This window comes from Schistocerca nitens, chromosome 9, assembly GCF_023898315.1.
Source record: "Schistocerca nitens isolate TAMUIC-IGC-003100 chromosome 9, iqSchNite1.1, whole genome shotgun sequence".
NCBI lineage: Eukaryota > Metazoa > Arthropoda > Insecta > Orthoptera > Acrididae > Schistocerca > Schistocerca nitens.
The window spans coordinates 157,118,014-157,143,618 of NC_064622.1; the positions used below are offsets into that span (position 1 = coordinate 157,118,014).

At 38.9% G+C, this 25,605-nt stretch overlaps 1 protein-coding gene across 1 annotated transcript in view; it reads right to left on the minus strand.

Moving 5' to 3' along the window:
- Nucleotides 1-25,051, minus strand: part of LOC126203787 (uncharacterized) — a 140,850-nt gene extending 115,799 nt beyond the window's left edge. Inside the window, exons 1-5 of the mRNA XM_049938154.1 lie at nucleotides 24,926-25,051; nucleotides 22,749-23,169; nucleotides 19,600-19,721; nucleotides 18,871-19,006; nucleotides 4,950-5,073 (exon numbers count right to left, since the gene is read on the minus strand). Of these exons, the coding sequence (XP_049794111.1) occupies nucleotides 4,950-5,073; nucleotides 18,871-19,006; nucleotides 19,600-19,721; nucleotides 22,749-23,130 (764 nt within the window). The 5' untranslated portion in view covers nucleotides 23,131-23,169; nucleotides 24,926-25,051. The remainder of the gene's footprint in view (nucleotides 1-4,949; nucleotides 5,074-18,870; nucleotides 19,007-19,599; nucleotides 19,722-22,748; nucleotides 23,170-24,925) is intronic.
- Between the last annotated feature and the right edge of the window lie 554 nt (nucleotides 25,052-25,605).

Consider the following 25,605-nt stretch of genomic DNA (forward strand, 5'->3'; position numbering starts at 1 on the left):
TTCTTGTATCATCTGATGTCAAGTACAATGTGCAATTGCCTGACATCTTAATGATTTCCTCCTCTGTACAACTGTAATGGTGCCATTTACTCAGTCAAAAATGAAGACAAAAACAGCAACACAAATAAAATCACAGCAGCAAAGGCAAAGAGACCAAACATGAGAAAGCTACTGAGCACTCAGGATGGAAATGCAGCTACTTCGGCACTACCAGACCGCTATGGGCCTTGTGAATTAATGCCTCCAGAAAACACAGAGCCCTGAGCATCCAACTGTCTTAACACATTGAGAGCAGACAGGAGGCAGCAAGTGGCCACACACAATTTCGTTCAGGGCACCTGTCAAGGATCAAAAGTACATGTAAATGCGTCCCGAGGACTTGAGGACGTAGCAGCATCACATGTCAACACATCCACAGCAATCAAGGATTTTCTCTCTTAGCAATCACTTCTTTCATCTCTGGAACAATACGTCCAAGTGGAAAAATATGAACTGCACCATGGTTCAGAATCCCCCCCACCCCACCCAACAAAAATACCAATGATGCACAAGGCTTTAGGATTGTTGCACGAGTCGATACGTTGGGGCTCATTAAGATTTCACATAGTGGCACCTAGGGCTTCGTGGAATTTTGTGAAGTGCTTGTTGGTGTTAGTGAACAACAATGAAGCGCATTCATTACAGAGCCAAATTCAAGAGGGGAGTTATTTCTTTTGCAGAACAAAGTTCTAATCGTACCGCAGGTCCGCGATACGGGATTGATGACAGCGACGTCAGGCGATGGTGACTGCAGAGAGACAAATTATTTGATGTTCAAGTAGCTGGAAAGCATTTACTGGGCCAAAGTGTGGCTGGTATCATGCACTAGAAGTGATTTTAAATGAATTTGTTAAGGAACGATGTCATAAATTCCTGCCTGTGAACGCCAAAATTTTAAAAATTAAGGAACATGAAATTGCTAGAGAGCAAAAAATTGAAAATTTTAAAGCTAGTTGCAGATGGATTCATCTGTTTATGAAGCACTGGGGTTTTTCACTTCAGAGGCGAACTTCAGTTGCACAGAAGCTGCCGAAAAATTAAGAAGAAAGACTTGTGGAATTTCAGCGCTTCGTAATTAGGCGGCACACAGAAAAACAATACCTTCTAGGTCAGATGCTGACCAAACTACAGTATATTTTGACATGCCATCAAATTATACGGCTGACACCAAAGGAAAGAAAGACATCTACATCTACATCTACATGATTACTCAGCAATTCACATTTAAGTGCTTGGCAGAGGGTTCATCGAACCACTATCACACTCTCTCTCCACCAGTCCACTCCCAAACAGCGCGCGGGAAAAATGAACACCTAAACCTTTCTGTTCGAGCTCTGATTTCTCTTATTTTATTTTGATGATCATTCCTACCTATGTAGGTTGGGCTCAACAAAATATTTTTGCATTAGGAAGAGAAAGTTGGTGACTGAAGTTTCGTGAATAGATCTCGCCGCAACAAAAAACGTCTTTGCTTTAATGACTTCCATCCCAACTCGCGTATCATATCTGCCACACTCTCCCCCCTATTACGTGATAATACAAAACGAGCTGCCCTTTTTTGCACCCTTTCGATGTCCTCCGTCAATCCCACCTGGTAAGGATCCCACACCGCGCAGCAATATTCTAACAGAGGACGAACAAGTGTAGTGTAAGCTGTCTCTTTAGTGGACTTGTTGCATCTTCTAAGTGTCCTGCCAATGAGACGTAACCTTTGGCTCGCCTTCCCCACAATATTATCTATGTGGTCTTTCCAACTAAAGTTGTTCGTAATTTTAACACCCAGGTACTTAGTGTGTTCTTACATCAGGGGGTGAAAAACAGCAGATGTCCGCCATGCTTGCTTGCACAGCAGATAGACATAAATTACCCCCCATTCGTAGTTTTGAAGCAAAAGACTTACCAAAATCGGATGTGTTTCAAAAAACTGTAATTGCATGAGCAAACGAAACTGGGGGGTTTTCGGAGGACATGGTGCTGGAATGGATTAGGCGTGTGTGGAATCGTCGTCCTGGCACAATGCTTGGTTTACACAGTCTGTTGGTATAGATGCGTATGCAGGCCATACAACACTTGCAGTAAAACGAAAATTAGAGGAAAGCACAACTGACTTGGCAGTAATTCCAGGCGGGATGACATCAATTCTGCAACCGTTTGACGTCTGTTTGAGTGAACCATTTAAGAACAAGCTTAAACGCATGTACACAGACTGGCTTTCGAAAAGCGACAGACAACTGATACCAAAAGGACATGCAAAATGTGCAAGTTTGTCGCAAGTGTGCCAATGGATTTATGATGCATGGAAGTGTGTTCCAAATCAGACTGTGCAACTAGCATTTTAAAAATGTTCAATATCCAATGCACTAGATGGTATGGAGGACGATGCTCTGTATGAAGATATGAGCAAAAAAGAATCGAGTGACAGTGATTCAAAATCATAACTGATATTTTAAACATTTCGTATAAGATGTATTACAAATGTAATAAAATTTTATTTTAAATTTCAGCATTTAATTTCTAAGTAATTTTCATTCTTATTTTACAAGTGTTGCTACTCTGCACTGCACAGGATAGAAAAGCGTGGAGAGCTGCATCAAGCCAGTCTACGGACTGAAGACAACATACACTTCATTTGAAATCCTCACTAAAAATCCACTACGAAAATCCGATTGGCAAGACTTTGGGATATATGTCAATATCGCCAACTCTACGTTCTGAATTTTTTCCTACCTGTGACAAGAAATGGTTGCTAATAGGAACTTTTATGAATCGTAAATCACATGTAGTATTCCCTTCACCATAAGAATAATATGAATGTAAACATTATGCCATGTATTCTTTCACGTTTGCTGCTATCTCATTTAAATCCTGTCTGCCTAATAAACTACGAAACTGGGGTGAGACAACAGCAAAAGCGGAAGAACATACATATCATGTCATGTTTATATTCGTATTATTCTTATGCTGAATAGTGATACAGTCAGAAGTGAAGCACGGCAACTGACTAAATTTTTAAATCTAAGATTTCTGTGCAGCATGTAATGTACTACTAAAGAGGCGTCTGCAAAGATTTTCAAATGGAGAAAAATTTTCGCTAAACTCTCGTTCTGAACATCTTCTATCACATGCAGTCTATTTTTGTTTCTTGTTGATCATTATTAAAGAAAGCAGCAGTGTAAGTAACAACAAACAGCAGTCTCTTGCCATTGTTTCACTAATGAGACAACTCCTCTCTTATTTTTTGTTGTAAATGGAGGTAGTGTGCATAAAAGCAAGCCACGCCGCGAGCGGCGACAGGTCGTAAAACACTCATTACCCGAATGCGATAAACAATGCATGACACAGTACAATAATCCATTTTCAGCTTAGTGTGACATAAACACCTATAACAAAGAGCGGCACTTATCAGATCAAAGCAAACTAAGCAATCGATTCAAACCAGTCAAAGCACGTGACAAAGGAAGGGTATCCATATAAATACGGATGGAGTGCCTGATGTGTAGCAACGGCTACCTGGTAAAAATTAACTGCTAAGCTTATCACTCGAACCAAACAACTGTAGCTGTATCTTCATCCATTCGACCTAAATTGTCTCTCATGTTACAATGGACCAACTTTGTTTCAATTTGGAGGTGCAGTATAAAACTTTTCTCTCCCTTGCATTTCGAGTCTCAAATTTCAGGTGCAGATTAGATTCGAGTACATACAGTATAAGCAAGAACTGATTTCTTTGAATAACAGGTGTCTCTGGTCAAAAGTAGATCACAAGGAAATTCAGATGAGACTTGCTTAGAACTACAAATTGGAGTGGTGATTAGGTGATTCCAGGAAAGTATATTAACTCTGAACAATAGGTCTCACAATAGTGAAGACTATAAATACAATAAATGGTTATTATGTTTGGTTTGTGGGGCACTCAACTGCGCGGTAGTCAGTGCCCGTACAAAGTTCGAATTTTGACACAGTCCAATTTCTTTCACAATCCAGTCTATCCACTGTCACGAATGATGATGATGATGATGATGATGATGATGATGATGATGATAACACAAACACCCAGTCCCCGGGCAGGGAAAATCCCCAACCCGGTCAGGAATTGAAACCAGGACCTTGTAGCCCGCATCTCGTGGTCGTGCGGTAGCGTTCTCGCTTCCCACGCCCGGGTTCCCGGGTTCGATTCCCGGCGGGGTCAGGGATTTTCTCTGCCTCGTGATGGCTGGGTGTTGTGTGCTGTCCTTAGGTTAGTTAGGTTTAAGTAGTTCTAAGTTCTAGGGGACTTATGACCACAGCAGTTGAGTCCCATAGTGCTCAGAGCCAGGACCTTGTAATCCAGAGGCAGCAACACTAACCACTAGGTAATGCAAGAAAGCAAACATGGAATGATGTAGAATAAGAAGTTTTAAGTAATTTTATAACTGTGAGAAGAGGGAATATAAATATTCACATGAATAGCAGCAATAAACTGAATTCTATTTTTTTAATTATAGTCACATACAATAGCAACACCCTACTAGGATCCTGAATTTACCTGTCATTCCTTCACTTATCTTCCGATTTGAACATTACAGGCAAATTCAATTACTTTCCTACTAACTTATAGATTTCTTGAGTACACGGGTATCACAAGGGTTATCTGATATGAAACCTGTAATGTCAAAACATTCTTATTTATCTCTGCCAGAAGTTACTATAGGAATGAGCAATCTTTCTTTAAATTTTAGCTGCAACATTGCTTCCCTTTCCCATTTGTGTTCTTAACAACATTCTGAAAAGTTTCATTTCTGTCAGCTGGTAAATTAGCATTCTTCTTAGTTCACTTATTACCACAGACCTCCACCTATTTCTTTTTATAGCTTAAGAATTGGTTAAATTAAAATAGTTGTTCAAAATGATGCTCCACCAAAACTACAAACCTTAGTCTACTTGCAATGAGGTTAACAGTTTCCATGGTGTCCATATTTTCTTTGTGTAGAATAAAGTACACATACTCTCCACCTCTATCTGCTGGCCACGGCACAGAACGCCTCTCCTGCTTTCCTGTAAAAAAGTTAATTTCATTTCAGACATCATGCAAATGCCAACAACACTGCTTATTAAAATTTAGTGGGAGATAAATCGTTTTGTTAAGAAATGAGTAATCCAACTTCTCTGGGTCATATAAAACATATTCCTGGCAAAGATATATTGTGAAAGAAAAATTTTACATGTGACGAGTGTAAATGTTTACTTGCAAGTTGTTAAAATATGCAAACAGGTGGTATCTATGACTAGGTAATTTTGTTTACGAGACACTATGCAGAGTTATGCTTAAAAATCAGATAACAATGATAGGTAACTGAGCATCATCATTTTCATATAAATTAAGCAATTTAAGCAACACACACCACTTGCTGGCATACCGAAGTCCTAAAGGTTTGAGAGGACTGCTCGATCCCAAGCCATTAACCAAGGCACGACACCTTGGTCGCAAATTCAATTCTGCTTTGGGAAAAAGAGACCAACATCATAATATAAAAACTATGTTTCACTTCTGGTGAATGTCCATGTCATTGAGAGGTGAATGCTAAGGTAATCAACACTTAAAAATCTGTGGTCCAACCAGGATTCAATACCGCGATCTTTGTGTCTTCAGGGCCAACTTCAATTTTGCTCAAGCTTCGCTACTGCCTGAAGCTGCAGCGGCTGTACTGTTACATTGCAATGCTATCATTTTCACAGCAGCAGTGGACTAAATCCTTAACACAAAACCCCAAAATATCTCTCTCTATTATTTTGACAGACACTTGAAATCCCGGGCATATTTGTGCAACTTAAAAAAAAAAAAAAAAAAAAAAAAAAAAAAAAAAAAAACCACTTCACTTACATCTGTTCCAGCACTGATAGTTACATGTTCATCCACTGAAGAGCACCTGGTACTACATTTGTAGCCTGACTGTCATGTTTTGGTTGAGGTGGTTGCCACTAGACATCATCTTTATTGCGTGCAGCTCTCAATACTGAACAACACAACATGCGCTTCCACACTCTCCTTTATTGTTGTTTAGGCGATGCTTACATAAAATAATTACTATAGCTATCCTGAGCCTGACATTGAATTTAGCAGCTCAGAAAGTGTAGAAGACTTCGATGTTACTTCATTAGAGACTGAAAGAGACAACACTTCGTCAGTTGGGCGGCAGGAGCTCACCTGCTTTACGAAATAAATACACCTACTGTGCTCCAGCTACCACCTCCAAGATTTAATTCCACAGAAAACCACTGCAAAGTACATTGTTAGATTTCACAGATATACAGAAACTAAAAAATAACTTCAAGTTTCAGAATATTTTAGTCCAAGTCCAGTACAGAAATAATGTTACAGAGTTGTATTAAAATTTATGTGAAAAGATGTCCATGGTAAGACTCAATGATGACATAGCTATCCTCCATAAAAGTGAAGAAGAATAGAATTACATTATGTGTTGTGGGAATGGACAGGCTAATGAGTACAGAATATGGGGGGAACGGGGGGGGGGGGGGGGGGGGGGGGGGGGGGGGGAGTAAGTGCACATTAGCACAGGCAAAGAGAGTATTCTGACCAAGAGAAGTCTACTAGTACCAAACGTTTGCGTTAATCTGAGGAAGAAATTTCAGAGAACACATTTGGCACACAGCATCATATGGTACTGAATGAGGTGGCCCTTCAGAGAATGGATGAAGAAAGAAACAATGACTAGAACAAGGGGCAGGATAATATGGCATATTAAGATAACGGAATAATTTCTATGGCTTTAGACGGAGTCATAGAGGGTAAAAATTGCAGGAGAAGACAGGTACAGGCATAAATGCAACAAATAAATAGGATATACCGTGCAAATTCTACTCTTGATTTGAAAAGTTGAGGCTGCCCCAAGAAAGTGCTCACAGCTCCAGGCTCCGTTGGCTTCCGTCACACAGCTTGAGGCTGCTGCCAAGGGGCGTCACTGTGGGGGATCGAATGCGGGGATGCAAGGGACGTCGAGCGCATCCCACGTTTTCTCCGATTGGTCCACAGTCCACTGCCGTGACTGTCCCGGGTACTGCCTGCACTCAGGTAGACCCCTCACCCATGGTCGAGTGGAAGATCATTTCAAAGTCTGGCAGGCAGCGAAAAACTTTCCGAGGGGCCGATCGTAGGGCCTCCCGAGTTCGTTTGACGAACAAGTTTCGGGAGCTATCTGTGGCTGACGATGTCTCTGGGCTGCATCCAATCGTCCACCCCGTTCCAGAGGAAGCTTCTAGGCCCGCAAGGTCTGGGCATTCACAGAGGGTGGGTTTGCTGGTAGTTGGGAGCTCCAACGTTAGGTGCGTAATGGGGACCCTTAGAAACATGGCTGCCAAGGAGGGGAAGGAAGCCAGTGTGCACTCCGTGTGCATTCCGGGGGGAGTCATTCTGGATGTGGGAAGGGTGCTTCCAGATGCCATGAATAGTACAGGATGAAGCCAACTGCGGGTGGTGGCTCATGTCGGTACCAATGATGTGTGTCGCTTTGGATCAGAGCAAATTCTGTCTAGTTTCGGGTGGCTAACGGAAATGGTAAAGACTGCCAGTCTTGCTTCCGAGATTAAGGCGGAGCTCACCGTCTGCAGCATCATCGACAGAACTGAATGTGGTCCTTTTGTGCAGAGCCGAGTGGATGCTCTGAATCAGAGGCTCAGGCGGTTCTGTGACCATGTAGGCTGCAGATTCCTTGACTTGCGCCATCGGCTGGTGGGTTTCCAGGTTCCGTTTAATAGGTCAGGAGTCCAATACACACAGGAGGCAGCTACACGGGTAGCGGAAGCTGTGTGGAAGGGACTGGGTGGCTTTTTAGGTTAGACGGTCTCAGGGAACCACAGAAGGGGCGTCCGTCTCAAAGTGAGCAGGTAAAACACGGGAAGGTAGTTGTAGAAATGATTGGTATTGTAGTTTTAAATTGTTGTAGCTGTGTTGGGAAAGAACCAGAGCTCCAAGCCCTAACAGAAAACACCCACAACCATCAAAAAGAAACGCAAAGTATATCTACCTAAAAAAGCTAATAAAATGCTCTTAACGCCTTTTAAAGAGAGAGTCTTCACTCCTTCCAATCTGATCATGTAAGTGTATAAAAGCTGTGGAATGTTTTCTAAGAGATAATATCGACAGCAATTTAAATATATATAGCACATAAATTAATAAGTGATGGTACTGATCCCCCATGGTACACAAAACCGGTCAGATCATTGTTGCAGAAGCAACGAAAAAAGCATGCCAAATTTAAAAGAACGCAAAATCCCCAAGATTGGCAAAGTTTTATAAAAGTTTGAAATTAGCATGCACATCAATGCAAGATGCTTTTAATAATTTCCACAATGAAATTCTGTCTCGAAATCTGGCAGAAAACCCAAAGAGAGTCTGGTCATACATAAAGCACACCAGCGGCAAGACGCAATCAATACCTTCACTGCGCGATAACAACGGAGAAGTCAATGATGACAGTGCCACCAAGGCAGAGTTATTAAACACGGTTTTCCGAAACTCCTTCACCAAAGAAGACCACGTAAATATTCTTGAATTCCAATCAAGAACAACTGCCAAGATGACAAACAGAAGTAGATACCCTTGGTATAACAAAGCAGCTTAAATCACTTAATAAAGGCAAGGCCTCCGGTCCAGATTGTATACCAGTCAGGTTCCTTTCAGAGTATGCTGGTACAATACAATAACTCCATATTTAGCAATTATACACAACCACTCGCTCACAGAAAGATACGTACCTAAAGACTGGAAAATTGCTCAAGTCACACCAATACCCAAAAAGGGAAGTAGGAGTAATCTGCTGAATTACAGGCCTATATCACTAATGTCGATTTGCAGTAGGGTTTTGGAACATATACTGTATTCGAACATTATGAAGTACCTCGAAGAAAACGATTTATTGACACACAGTATGCACAGTTTCAGAAAATATCGATCTTGTGAAACACAACTAGCTCTTTATACTCATCAAGTAATAAGTGCCATCGGCAGGGGATGACAAATTGATTTCATATTTTTATATTTCCAGAAGGCTTTCGACATCGTTCCTCACAAGCGTCTTCTAACCAAACTGTGTGCCTACGGAGCATCGCCCCAGTTGTGCGACTGGATTCGTGATTTCCTGTCAGAAAGGTAACAGTTCGTAGTAATAGACGGAAAGTCATTGAGTAAAACAGAAGTAATATCCAACTTTCCCCAAGGAAGTGTTATAGGCGCTCTATTGTTCCTGATCTATATTGATGACATAGGAGACAATCTGAATAGCCGTCTTTAATTGTTTGCAGATGATGCTGTCATTTACCGCCTTGTAAAATCATCAGAGGATCAAAACGACTTGCAAAATGATTTAGATGAGATATCTGTATGGTGCAAAAACTGGCAATTGACCCTGAATAAAGGAAAGTGTGAAGTTATTCACATGAGTACTAAAAGAAATCAGCTAAATTTCGATTACACAGTAAGTCACACAAATCTGAAGGCTGTAAATTCAGCTAAATACGTAGGGATTACAATTAGAAATAACCTAAATTGAAACGATCACATAGATAATATTGTCGGTAGAGCAAACCAAAGACTGCGATTTATTTGCAGAACACTTAGAAGTTGCAACAGGTCTACTAAAGAGACTGCTTACACCATGCTTGTCCACCCTATTCTGGAGTATTGCTGTGCGGTGTGGGATCAGCATCAGGTGGGACTGACGAATGACATCGAAAAAGTGCAAAGGGCAGCTCGTTTTGTATTATCGCGAAATAGGGCAGATAGTGTCACTGACATGATACGTGAATTGGAGTGGCAATCATTAAAACAAAGGCGTTTTTCGTTGCAATGGGATCTTCTCATGAAATTTCAATCACCAGTTTTCTCCTCCAATTGCAAAAAAATTCTGTTGCCACCCACCTACATATGGAGAAATGACAATCACGATAAAATAAGAGAAGTCAGGGCTTGCACAGAAAAATTTAAGTGCCCGTTTTTCCTCGCATGCCGTTCAAGAGTGGAACGGTAGAGAGACAGCTTGAAGGTGGTTCACTGAACCCTCTGACAGGCACTTTATTGTGAATAGCAGAGTAATCACGCAGATGTAGATGTGTAACATAGGAATCAGCTTAATTTTTCGAGGAACTCCTCAACAGAACAGAAGGAGTGCCCCATGAGGAAACTCTTCAGTTTTGAATCCTTGTGGTAGCTCACTGAAAATTGATGCAGCAGTATACTGCACCCCTTTCTGCAGAACTGCAGAAGAGTAAAGGAATTGCAATCCAAATGCATATTTAATTTCTGCCAAGTATTAACTGAGTGAAAGCTGTTAATTCTTGGGAGTAAGCTGATACTGTTAACTATGTATATAACTTTCCTGTTTGCTAAGTCACAGCAACTTTGAGACACTAACAAACACAAACACACACAAAATTCAAGCTCTCCCTTAAAACCCACATCCTTTCATCTTTCCCTCTTTCCTGATGAAGCAACCGTGGGTTGCGAAAGCTTGAATTGGGTGTGTGTGTGTGTGTGTGTGTGTGTGTGTGTGTGTGTGTGTGTGTGTGTGTGTTTGCGTTTGTTAGTGTCTCTATCAACATACCAATGCTTTCGTTTGGTAAGTTACATCATCTTTGTTTTTAGATATATTTTTCCCACATGGAATGTTTCCCTCTATTATATATTGAGAAGCCATTGTCAGAATACCCCGACAGGTGGCCAGGGGTCAACAAGAGGTTCGTGAACTTACACCACTTACTGCCTGAACTGCCCGTTTCTGAGCCAAAAATATTTGATTTTGCGTTAGTTTACTTTCTACAAGCCACGAACTTATGTCATGAACTGCGCTATTTGAAATAGTGCCAATGCTGCACACAACTTCCTTTATCAGGCTAGTGTTATCAGCAAACAGAAAAATTTTAGAATCACCTGAATACTTGAGGGCATATCATTTATATACAAGAGTCATTCAGTAAGTAATGCCCCACTTTTTTGGTAAAAGCTCTTGTCCTGTAGGCATAGCCATGTTTTCACTGCAAGACTGACAACTGTAGAGCCAATTGTCAAGTTGTGACATGCCGGTTGGCACGAATAATGTTACGCGCACGATTCAGCATGTCTGGAGCAGTGTGTGTGACAGGATGTCCTGAACGTGGCTGGTCATGGAGCTCTGTTTCTGCATTTCCTGAGGCTGCAACTTTCTTTACCCATCGCCAATCTGTACTCTCAACTGCAGCATCGCCATACACTGCACACAAAAGTTTATGAATGTTCACCATGGTTTCTTTTTCTGCACACAAGAATTCACTAACAGCATGTTGCTTTTAACTTGAGTCTCATGTAGACACCATTTTGAGAATGTACTATGACTGTACCATCTGCCACAACGGTTCGAAACTTCTCCAGCGCACAGAACAAACTTCAAATGTGAAGCACCAATAAGGATGTTTGTCTATGTATATTAATGGCTTTTAAAAAAGTGTGTGTCATTACTTATTGAACAACCTTCGTGAATAAGGAACAGGAATGGCCCCAGCACTGATCCCTGGGGCACCCACCGTATGACTGTGCCCCGTTCAGATCCCATATCATAGCCATTCTCAACCCAGGATAACGACATTTTGCTGTCTGTTATTGAAGTAAGAAGTGAACCAATTGTGAGCTACTTCCTATATTCCATAATGGACAAACTTCTGGAGGAATATTTTGCAATCAACACAATCAAACGTCCTAGTTAAAACCAAAAAGATGCCGGGCTTTCGAAACCTGTAGTTTAATCCATCCAGTATCTCAGAGAAAGAGAATATAGCATTTTCAGTTGCTAAACCACTTCTAAAACCAAACTGTACATATCTGATAGCTAATTGTGTGGAGTAAAATAATCAATTACCCTTACATAGACAAACTTTTCAATAATTTCAGCAAACACTGATGGCATAGAAATAAGTCTAAAATTGTCTACATTATCCCTTTCTCCTTTTTTATACAGCAGCTTTACTACTGGGTACTTGAGTTGGTGTGTATCGAGAGAATTTGATATTTCATTGAATTATCTGCCTTGTGGCGCGTGTGCAGGGATGGGGTGAGTGTGCTTCGCATACGATTCAGAGACTCAAGTGCTGAGGTTGTTATTGAACTGCTTACAAAATTACGTTGCCACTGATAAAGACTAAAAAAGTGTCTGTACTAGTCTGGTATTTGTGAAATATAAACAGAATTGACAATAGAAGCTGGACATCATCAAAAACATGTGTTACCAATAATAAATGTACACTTGAACCAAATTTTTAACTCAGTGGTGTTGCATCTCTTAACATTTAATTTAGCAACAAACCTAATAATTAAGTAACAACCCAAACAATTTTTGTCAAGAGACTACAAGATTAAATTGCTGTCGAGGAACATCTGTCACCATATTAATAACATTGCATGTTCTACTACATCTTCAGTATTAAGCTCATTAATGCACAGACTTTAATGATTTACAAGAAATATCTTATATTGAAAAATATTGCTACCTGTCAGATTACTCCAATAGGTGCAATACTGTTACCATTTTTTGTATTAACACACTGGCTACTGCGAGTCCGCCAGCAGACAGAGGACCATGTCTAACACACTATGCCTGCCAGTGGCAACACACTCCACTCTGTCCAGTAAAGAGTATTTTTGGATGGTTTGTAAAGTTGCAAAAAGCAAAGTCCAAATGTTAAGTAATGTCAACTTAATAAAGAAATACAAATTAATGCACAGTACTGAACCACATATAGTGGAGCACACGACAGCTGTCGGGCACATAGCATCAAGCGTATACCTCCGCTGCGTCCACCAGCAGCCTCTTGTCAGTCAATACATTAAGTGTCACATTTACCTGTTACCTTCTGTGAAAATTGAATGGACATTTAAACAAGTGATGGTACTGCTTCCTAAAGGAAGAAAAAGTATTGTATGTTGCACTAGATGGCCCATAAATTTTTGTTATTGGCTCGAGTACAAATTTGAACAATACTTGATGTGGAATGGAACAGAATATTTAACACAAAAACTCCATTTTTTGATATTTACTGTTTTCTGTCTGAGGGGTCCAACTGAGCAACTAAACTCAAAATTATTTGCAATTTGATCGAGACTTCATGCAACAAAGTTATGTTAGGATGTGACGTTACAAGTATTTGTTAAAATGCGAAATACTAAAGTTCCCTGAAATTACAAATTATATTTTATCGTAATTAGATGAACTCTTAAATTATTATAAATTTGTATTGGTGGTGGTCAGAAGTAAAGCAGTGATGGTCATGTGACAGAGTTTATAAGAAAGCATGTTTAGCAGAGCACAGGAGCTTTGGCCGCTGATCCTTGTCTTTCTAGGTTGTTGTTTGGGCAGCATGTGTGCCACAAATTCACCAAATTTCAGACTGTGATTTTGTGAACTTAGAGGTATGATATGCGTAGATTTTAAGACTTTCAATAATAATGTGATTGAATTAGTCCAATGACATTATGCCGTAAATAATCGCAATTTTAGTGAATATTGCTGCTAAGAAATCGGGAGTGCTGCCAAAACTATCTGTTAATACTCATCAGTCCACCACAAAATTTTTTTGATGCTAGAAGCATAAATAAAGCTGTTATAATTCATTGGATATTTTATCATTCACTTTCTCTCTACCAACACAAGGCAATGAATGGATTCTGCACACTGAGGAATAGTAAGGGCTTTAGAGCATCACTGTGTAGCCAAACCCTTTTGAGCAGGCCACGTAATCTATTAACAGCTGCACATTGCCCTTACTTTCTGGGTTGTGCTGCATGGAAACTTGACTGAAGCGAGTACTAAACACCCGCAGTTAACATCCTAAGGATATTATGTGTGTGTTCAGACACAAAGAACAGAACAAACCTTACAAAATTCTAAAGACAGACAGACATAAATGCTCAGTAATATCACAGTGTGTTTCTACAATTGCTCCATTAGATGGAACATCATGAAGCATACTATGTCCATGGTATGAGGGATGTTCAAAAGAAGAGATACCAAACAACACTGTGGGCATAACTGATGTCTTTATACAAAAGTTATCACCACAGACCCACGCACAACTATCCCACTGTTTCATGAGCCAAATGATTCCCCAGTCTCACAATTTCTGTGGCTGTAATGGGAGTCAATCCTCCACAACGTGTCCAGTTTGTTGTCCAAGTTGAAGTGCTTCATTCTGAGTTTGTTTTTAGTGGATGAAACATATTAAAAGTCACAGTCTGGGCTTTAGGGTGGTACTCAAATTGCTTCCACTGAACTTGATCATTAAACCTTCGAGACATGTAGACACATGTTATAATGGAGCAGACTGACTCCATCATTGTTAATGGGTTTTCCTTGTTCGAGGAATTCAATGAGTATTAGTCCTTGGGCACTGAAAAAGACAGTGAGCTTCACCTTGCCTGCTGAGGGCACTTTTCTTTTTAGGGGCAGATGATGACACTAAATGCATATCCCAAGATGTCTCATTAGATTATCCTAAAGCATGGTATGTAAATTTCAGTCTGTTTGGTTGTTACAACATTTGATACTTTTTCATTTGAAGACACTTTATATTTCGCTTTATAAGCATACTGTAGAAAATGTCAAAGGCGTCTTCCAAAAATTTGGATAATAATCCTTAATAGTCATTAAGGATCTTAAGACAGCTTGCACAAAAACTAAGATTTTTAACATACTAACTTGTAAGAGTAATTTAACTGGATAGATAAAAAATGTACTCACCAAGCAGAGGCAGAACAAACATGTGAAAGAAAGTTGTAATTAGGCAAGTTTTGGGGCCATTGGCTCCTTGTTCAGGCATGAGGGTTGAAAGGGAAGGAAGATGGGTGAAGGAAAAAGGACTAGAGACTTCTAGGGGAAGAGATAGATTTGGGAGAGTCACCCAGAATCACATGTCAGGGGAGACTTACCGCACTTACCTGTGCCATATGTCTGCCCTGACCTCACAACTATAATAAATGATCTCCTAATTCTTGAAGACAATGCTTAATTAATGTGATTTAAGACATTTTATAGACACTTAGCGGCAATGTAAGAATGGGAATTTAAAATACTTGCAATGAAAAAGTTATGTATATCGAGCCTGACAGCAGCCCATAATGACTGAACACATCTTTCAAAACTGTCTCCTAGGCTCAAACTGTAGTAACTACACAATTTGCATGAAATTTTTAACTGCAAAACAAGTGCTTGAACTGTTGTGTCAACTGTACACTCTATGAGCAACACTAGTGGTACATATTATTGTAATTATAAGGCGTTGTATGGTGCTTGCTTCCTGGAACACGGAACAAATTATGTCAGGTTTGAGCGCACGTCGGTTTTCAGAATGTTAAGATGTTAGCTCTAACTGACAAGAAATTGCCCAAGAACTCCTTTGGTGAGAAAAAGATATTCACCAAACTTAGTCTCAGCACAGCAGTACTTTGGAAATTTGTCACTCAGTGCTGACGTCTTAACAGTTTGAATACTGAGGAGAGCTGAAACTTTACATAATTTGCTCTGTATTTCAGGACACAAGTGCCAACCAAAACCTTATAATTACAAATTGACTTAGATAAGCCTTACGTAAATAAAGCCACACCTGTAGCAGGCTTGTATAGTTAAGCATTTTGTTCAAGCACGGACAAATACTCTGAGCACCACACTTGCACATGCATCGGTTTGCACTTCAAATAGTGGGAGTTCTGTGAAGACAAGTGGCTTGTTTCACCTGCCTATGCCTCTGTGTGTGTGTGTGTGTGTGTGTGTGTGTGCGCGCGCGCTCTTACTTGCATGTGCATGCCTACACACACACACACACACACACACACACACACACACACACACACACGCGTACATGTACACGTATGCAAGCACATCAGGCATGGGGTGGGGAGGGGGGGAAGAGGCAACAAATGTGGGGTAAAGGCTGATATCACTCACAACAAGCTGAAAACATGTGATTGGTAGAAATATTTCAAGATTAACAAAAATGTTGCAATTACCTACTCACATCAATCTTGGGTTAAAAAGGAGGACACAATAATTTGGGAAGTTATTATGCCACACAAAAGACTGACAGTATTATTATAATTTCTCACATCCACATGGGGCTATGAAGTATCTATACACCTGGCAAATACTATGAAAAGCTTGCAACTCACCATATTCAGGAGACACTAAGATGCAGATAGGCACAACAAAAAGACTGCTATACATTTGAGCTTTCGGCCAAAAGGCCTTGTAACATAGGAAAAACAAACACACACATTCACAAAAGCAACTCACACACACAAGACAACTGTCATTGTCCACTGTGATTGGATGGGTTGATGGGTTGTTTGGGGGAGGAGACCAGACAACGAGGTCATCAGTCTCATCGAATTAGGCAATGACGGGGAAGGAATTCGGCCGTGCCCTTTCAAAGGAACCATCCCGGTATTTGCCTGGAGCAATTTAGGGAAATCACGAAAAACCTAAATCAGCATGGCCAGACATGGGATTGAACCGTTGTCCTCCCGAATGCGAGTCCAGTGTGACTGGACTCAGTTGCCCAAGAGTGGTTGTGTGTGACTTGCGCCGGCATGAATGTGTATGTTATCTATTTTTGAATAACGCCTTTTGGTCAAAACCACACAAGTTAGCAGTCTTTGTTATGCCTTGATTACAGCTAACCATCTATAATACTTGAGAGCTGACTTGTGTACCGTATTTACTCGAATCTAAGCCGCACCTGAAAAATGAGACTCGAAATGAAGGGGGAAAAAAAAAATTCCCGAATCTAAGTCGCACCTGAAATTTGAGACTCGAAATTCAAGGGGAGAAAAAAAGTTTTAGGCCGCACCTCCAAATCGAAACAAAGTTGGTCCATTGTAATATGAGACACAATTTAGTCGAATGAAAGACGATACAGCTACAGTAGTTTGGTTCGAGTCTTAAGCTTAGCAGTTAAGCTTTACCAGGTAGCCATTGCTATGCGTCAGACGCTCCGTCCGTATTTATACGGGTACCATTCCTTTTTCACGTGCTTCGTCTGGTTTGAATCGATTGCTTATTTTGCTTTGATCTGATAAGTGCCGTTTTCTTTGTTATAAGTGTTTACGTCACTCTAAGCTGAAAATGCATTACTGTACTGTGTCATGCATTGTTTGTCGCATTCTGGTAGTGCGTCTTTACGGCCTGTCGCCGCTCGCGGCATGGCTTGCTTTTGTGCGCGCTACCGCCGCTTACAATAATAATAATAATTTAAAAAAAAAGTAGAGGAATCATCTCATAAGTGAAATAATGGTAAGAGACTGCTATTTGTTGTTACTTACACTGCTCCTTTCTTTGATAATGATCAACAAGAACCAAATAATACACTGCGTATGATACAACATGTTCTGAACGAGAGTTAGGCGAAAATTTTTCTCTGTTTGAAAATCTTTGCGGCCGCTTCTTTATTACATCAAATTCTGCACAGAAATTAGTCATCGTAGATTTAAAAATCTAGTCAATCGCCGTGCTTCGTTTCTGACTGTATCACTATTAGGCATAAGAATAATACGAATATAAACATGACACGATACGTATATTCTTCCGCATTTGCTGTTGTCTCACTCTAGCTTCGTAGTTTATTAGGCAGACAGGATTTAAATGAGATAGCAGCAAACACGAAAAAATACATGGCAAAATGTTTATATTCGTATTATACTTATGGTGAAGAGAATACTGCATGTGATTCACATTTCATCAGGTTCCTATTGGCAACAGTCTTGCCAGTCGGATTTTCATAGTACATTGAAATTCTGCTACATTCGAAGATGAACAATACGGAATTTGTATTTATTTCGTTATATAATGTATGAAAATGCAGTGGTAGTGGTCGAAACTCGGGGCGGAGAAAAAAAAGCTGGACTTCCACCTTTTTTTTTAAATTTATTTACTGACGCAGAGGTTTTGTCGCCAGTATTTACCTCTGTGCCTACAAAGCATGCCTGTGTAGCGCTACATATATTCGACGGCAGAAGTTAGTTGTGGCGGCACCTACCAACATTTTTCAGAACTTCCGCTTGCTTTGCACTCTATTCCAAGCCGCAGGCGGTTTTTTTGGATTACAAAAGCCGGAAAAAAAGTGCGGCTTAGATTCGAGTAAATACGGTACTTCATATCCTTCTGTCCTGGACTGATAAATATCAGTGACTTTCTCTCTCCTCCAGTTGGTTCTGGGTGAATTTATCTTCTAAATAATGTTTGCCTATGACAAGGTCGTTTGTCTAGTGTCTTATTAAAAGTAAGATATCTTCAGTATCTGTTTTTGCCTTATGACAGGGTTTCATTATAATGCTGTTGAAACTTAGCTAGCTTTCATAGGTGAACAAACATTTTTGGCAATTCGTGATTGACCTACTTTGTGTCACTTGAAATAATGGCACTATTAGGACTGCCTCATATTGTTGGTACGCACGCTTAAACCTATGTACTTTGGTATGCTTGCACAAGCTTGCACGACTGAAAATCAAAACAAACATCAAGCAGCTTCAACAGTCATAACGTTTGTGTAAAATTACTCAGGGACAGTGTAAGCACACTTGCACAAAACGCTTCATGTATCTGTGTGTCAAGCATGCAGTTACATATATGGCTGCCTTAAAGAGTGAATCACTCAATATTTCAAAGCCAGTTGCATTTATTTTCAAAAACTCTCTGACCAGCACAGTACAACATTATAGGTATACAAGGGGCAACTACAAAGACATGTTGGTTAACTTGTAAACACCTTTACAAAACTAAGTTCTGAAACTGGCCTAAAAGAAAATATACTTCCTTTACATACCTGCCTTACTGGATCTCTTAACAACGATGTACTTTTTGCCATCCTTATCAACAGTGTTGCTAATCAAACGAGATTTTCCACATTTTACTATGGCAGTGTGCAACTTGCGCCTGTCTTCTTTGCTCATGTCAGTGGCCTGTCAACAACAGACGTAATTACAGAGAAGTTCGATAAATTTCAACATAAGTTAGGGATGAGCAGGGAATATACAAACAAGAGTCTCCAACCTAAAACAGGAAGTGACAATTGACTTATCAAACACACACACTCAAGTTTTCCCATGATAAAATATAAATGAAAACATGACATCTGATAGTGGTAGTCTTGCTACTAAGTTTCATTATACAAATTGACTGGAATGGCATTACTGCTGCTGTGACAATAGTTGGCGACATACTAACAGACAGTGAACTATTAGAAGCTTACAAGGATGTAGTTAACTCATGAATTACACCAAGTGCAATACACTTCTGACATGGCAATACTTTCAAATACCACAGTTCAGTTCATCACCACTTGCCATGAAGTCATTGCACAGGATCAAGTTGTACTGAAATTGAATGTTTCACACGAGTTTATTAACTGTTCTGGTAGAAGTCAACAACAAGCAAGAGACTTTCCATAAATGTATATTGTACTGTAGAAAGCCTGTACAAAATAGCAGTGGCCTGTGAAATTGGTGATACAATTTCTGCAACCTTCTTTTAAAAAGTCACAATGTAAGCTTACCTCAATTTCAACTTCCTCACCATTAGAGTCAACTATTTCCATTAATGTTTTATATTGCTCTTCAGAAAGTGTCGTTTTGAGATAATCATCTATGTCTTCCTTTGTCTCTGCTGCTGCAGCAACTAAGCAAAATGCAAATAGTCAAGTTAAGTCGTTCAAGAAAACAGATTTCAAACACAGTACTATAAATTATGCGATAATAAACAATGTCAGATATGTCGACCATTGATTTGTACATTGAAGTATGGAAATACATCCAAGTACAAGATGTTGAAAAATAAATACAAAGTATTACATACCAAACAACTCCGACAAATTCCTAAAAAGAAAAGAAAACTGCATGTAAAATTACTAAATTTTACACATATTGTCTGCACCTTATTGGCTGAAAAAATGTATGTAAATCATTAACAAAATGATGTTTAGTTCTTCACATTTCACTCCATGTTATCTGTCTTCACAAGCAACTGATGAGGACAATAATCAAATGAAGTCACATTTATTTCTCTCTCTCTCTCTCTCTCTCTCTCTCTTTACTTCAATTTGTATGTTACGCAGAAAAAATTACCAAGTTGTTCACTGCTGTGTGTGTGTGTGTGTGTGTGTGTGTGTGTGTGTGTGTGTGTGTGTGTGTTTTATTGATATTCAACAGCTAGGTTATCAGTGCCCATGTTAATTCTAAGTACAAATACATCAAATCACAGGAACACTAGATGCCATATTGAAGTGAAACCACCGGAGAGACAGCCAAAAATTAATTTGTAACCTTCACACTACGGCAGCTAAAATCCATTTAGAGACTACATTTCCTATTCCTCTGAAGGTATTCATCACATACAATGGTGATGACATATAGTATATTAGCAACATGATGAAATAAAAACAAAACTACTTAGAAGAATATAGAGATTCAGACAAGATCAAGTACCAATAATGGTATGCAACTTCAAATATCAACATGAATACCATTCTGTCAGTCATAACATATTTTGCAGTAGCCACTAAAGAAAGCTGTCCAGTTTTTCTCTTGAAAGAGGAATGGCACTTACCATACCAGAGCTTAAAAAAACATCCAAATGAAAAACTGTTACACTACATTCCCTCGGAAACAACTGACAGCATAAAAAGGAATGACAGCATGGGGAGGGGGGAAAGGGGGAGGTAGGGGGAAGAATATTGCTGGACAGTTGGAGCTAATGTGGCAAAATTTGTCAAAATAACCTATACATCACAAAAATGAGCAAATTAATTTAAACATAACAAAATCTGCATAAGACTAAAAATAAAAGTTTTAATCAGTTATAAACAAATTTACATTCTTGTCTTGAAATATACAGAGACAAATAAGCATTTACTGCTGTGAAAAAAAATGCAAGGCCTAACTTAATTCCAACTTTAAGAAACAACAAGGAAAATGTCAAAGCAGTTGAGTAGTTTTTTATTCTTTTTCATCATATTGAAAACCTTATTTTTACTTCACTGTGTAATTTTACACACTGTAATCATCACCTTCTATGTTCAATGTAAGGAGAATAAATATCCATCGTCTGTATTCCAATAACATAAAAATTACCATATATGCTTTTGTCAAGCTGCAAGAATCCAGCACACTTTAATCTTTTCGCAAAATCCAGGGCTCAAGGTACTAGATATACCCAGGAAGTGATAACTCAAGCTGGTGTTCTCAGAAAATAGAAAAATTTTATTCTTTTGTAAGTCTCCATTCAAATCACCTGATTATTACCAACAATTACACAGAAGCCTAGAGATGCAATATTTCTTTGACAACATTCAGTCTTCAGTTTGGAGTATTCACAGGGATTATTTATCTACATAGTGGTTCATGTAATTATCGTGAAAACTGGTGTTCAATGGGCTGTTGCACTTTGAAGCTCGATGGCAATTATACGAAGAAATACTGACACTTTGGAAAGTTACCTCCTGTTAATACTTGTTTTTGAGACATACCATCTGAAACCCCTAGTTCTGTTGTCTCCCCTCGCCCACAAATGGTATTCAAAATGAACAACCAACATAAAATACTTTTGAGACATTTCAGATTATAAACAGAAGCACATACAAAAGGGCTGTAACATATCCAAGTTGTGTTTCTAAATAATTATGTCCCTTACTTCTGTATTTGAAATGAAGAAACAGTTATTATAAATTTAATGTGATCCTCTCTCTAAAAGAAAAGTGGCATGTTGCATTTGCAGGGACTTTACATGCAATCTCATGGGATTTTCTGGTGTGTCATAAACCAAATTAACACAATTGGTTATAAAATATTCTTTATTTGTAATAGCTTTGATCAACAAATTCAATTAACAAATTACAATTTTCATCCCTTACAGTTTATATGGATATAATTCACAATGTGTTAAGGTAAATATTATTGTCCTTATTCAATAAAATATCTGAACATAATATCATTAGTTGTTTCTCACACAGAACAACATTCAATGAAACATTTGCTGAAGAAACAAAATGCATAATTACAATTATGGTACTGCATTTGTATCATAGATAATTTTAACAACTTTATCTCTGCTTGCAACAAGTGAATATAAGAAAGTATTCATAGACAACAAAAACATGCTCATATCTGCTGTACTTTCAGTACATTTCTACCACATTGGAACAAACCACATAAGTAGCTATGAACAAGATGCCAAGAAGAGCAATGAGATCAGAAACAAGGAAAACCCCCCAAAAAATACAATCTTCATACTAAAGACTACACCCAGAACACAAAAAGGAAAGGAAAGAGATCTGAGCCAAAAACTGAATTACATTAGCTATAAAAGCATTCCAAAAAATAAATAGCAAACACACACACACACACACACACACACACACACACACACACACACACACACACAGAGAGAGAGAGAGAGAGAGAGAGAGAGAGAGAGAGAGAGAGAGACGTTAGTTAAAGAAAAATAAGAACATTTCTTACCTGCTGCTTTCACAATTTCACTGTGCGATAAAAAAGAACGATCTGTAATTTTACAAGACTATACTCCTAAAATTAATTAAGAAATTCACTGACTTCGCATCTGCCAGGACAGCACATGCTTATACATATGCAACTATAAACTGCATGCACTTCAAGAAACTACAGCAAAATCAAGAACAGAAAAGTTTACCTGGAGCCTCTGGTGCCTCTAAGGTAGTCAATGTCACAACATTTCCATCACAATCAATTTCATTAACATGAAAATCTGAGTACCGTTGTTTGATAATTGCACTAAAACCTTCGTGTTTGCTGATATATTCTGTTATTCCAGCTCCATGTTCTGTTAACCTCAAATTCATTGTATTCTGAGTAGTTGCATTCCCCCGTTTCTTTTCCTTAGGCTTTGACTTTGAGCTTTCTGCAACTTCTGCTTTAACAGCCTCAACAAGTTTCTTTTTGTCATTCTTTGATAATCTGGTTTTCCTAGGCGAGAATGCCTTAGCTTTGGCTGTGGCCTTAAATGTTGGTTTACCATGATCAGAGCGCGATTTGTTTCTGTTCCTTCGGTTCATTATACACCTTTATGTTGTTCCTTTCATACACGTAAAACCCTGAAAGTAAATGAAACTTTATCAATAAACCATTTCAAACATAGACTGTCTAACTTTAATAATGTGTCACTTCAAACAAAATAAATAGTCCATCTTTAGAACACATGGGCGCCCAGTATGACTCTGATGAAGATAAACCATATGGGGGGGAGGGGGGCGCCAGCACTGCTGAGATAATGAATACCGGTACTCACCATAAGAGTATCACACGAAAGATCAAAGCATACTTCGTGATTTCCACGAGTTAAATACAGGGAAAAACAGTATAGCCTACCACTAAAATATGAATACTTCCCGATGCCACCTTGTCAGGGTTAATACTCCCAATGTGTAGCACATTTCTGGACAATTTAGCCAGATGCCACCTTGTCATAATTAGACCAATCATTCACAATATGTACTGTGTTTCCGAACAATTTACAATTGTCGAACATACATTCACTAGGCCTAACAAAAACTCTGAGGAAAACTGTAAATACTACAGAACTAGTGCAAAACTTAGGCCAAACTATGTATGTATTTCAAAACCCTAATCATCATAGCTACTAAGCACTAACACAATACAGGAAAGCAGAAAGGCCCTGAATGATGCAATATTTCCATTGTGTCACAAATTCAATCATGGAGCAAGAAAGTCAATAGTATAGAATCACTGTCACACGATTCTGTTAAAACTCTATTTAGAGAATTAGGAAATCTTTGTTACTGCTTTTGGTTTTGGAAGCACGGAAACAATGACTAAACAATCTACGCCGTTTCCGTATTGATTACGTTACAAGCGAAGTGCCCACACCGATTTTCTTAACTTCATTACTGATAAACACTGTTATACACGCAAAAAAAACCTGTAATCCGAAACGGGAACACTAAAATTTGTCAATGGCATCAAGTCAGCAGTCCCAATGACATAGGGTACCGTTTTGTTCTCTTTTTCATAAACCGATATTTCTTAACGACGTAATAAATATTATCTACTACTACTTGGAAATAACACCACTAAATCTTTAATTCTGCGTGAATTCCGCCTAAAATGTAGCGCGATTAGTAGTCACATATAACAAAAGTTTAATGTAAAATATTGTTAGTACTAAAAGCAGAACAAGCAAGGGCTAGAGCAATCTTTCATCTGATAACTATAATTCGTAAAATATTGTGCACTATAGAACGTCAGCCATAGCAGGCTTACTCATAAAAATTTCCAGAAATATCAGTGGCCACGACTGTTGTTATGAGTCTCTACGTTTATCTTATTAAGAGACGAAGAAAACAATGCTTTTAAGACAGTTCTTCAACACATAGCAGCTCTTATTAAAATGCCGACTGGACTTAAATGTGTTTTATGCACTATTTCTAAACTTTTGTATAATGCTTCTGACTAAGAAAAATTAAAAAGCAAGTAATTCGTACACTTGCCAACAAACAAAGGGATACAAATGTAGAAAGGAAGTTAAAATTGCCTGTTGGCGAACTCGTTTGACAAGCCTCCGACATGGCCACAATTCAAACGAGGTCCATTACTTAATGGATGCTGTATGAAAGTCCAGAAACAACTGTTTTCATGTGAGATACTCATGCACCTAAATATTCAGCCAAATGTTTTGATAGTTGAAAGGCAAAATAACATAAATGCCGGTATTAAGAGGAGGAACAAGATATTATTATGCCGCTGATTTGATACACGGCAGATGTACCGATTGGTACTAATGGTAATAATATTTAATATTAACAAAAAGCACACGCAAAGGCAATTACTTACGGAAATACTGAGATCGCATTCAGCGCAAGTGTAAAAAAACTATACTTCCAAATCTCATACACACCCGGACCGACACAAGGAACACGCACAAACCCGCAGCACCATCCATCAGCACACAAACCAACATAACACAGTGCATCCACGAATCACAAGTGATTTCACAGTAGGCCAATCACGTAGCTCGTAGCACCGCATATAGCTAGTGATCCGCCTGCCAACGCCGCGCCAATAGGAGCTTGCCCGCACTATTCAAATCGAGATTTCAAGAACAAACGTCAGCCAGTTTTAAAATATCGTGTGAACTACTTTCGTTGTCTTAGAGACAAAGCTATTTCCCACTACACTGTTATCTTTACGACTCAGGCAGGGAATAAAATACAAAAATTATGGATCCTATTTAAAGAATATAACATCTCTTAAATTCTGCAAACTGTTATGAGAAGCCTGTAGATCCTACTACATATATTGTTATTTTCCACAAATGAATATGAGGTTAATACGGTAAATAAATAAAACCCTAAGACTAAGATGACAAAACAATATGATCACTGAAAGTATGCACAGGGAACATAATTTATTGCTGTTTACAAAAAAACTTCTCACTCCAGCCCGCCCTCAATATATACGTCAAATAATTGTAAAATTTGGATAATTTATATTTTTTGATATTGTACTAAAGT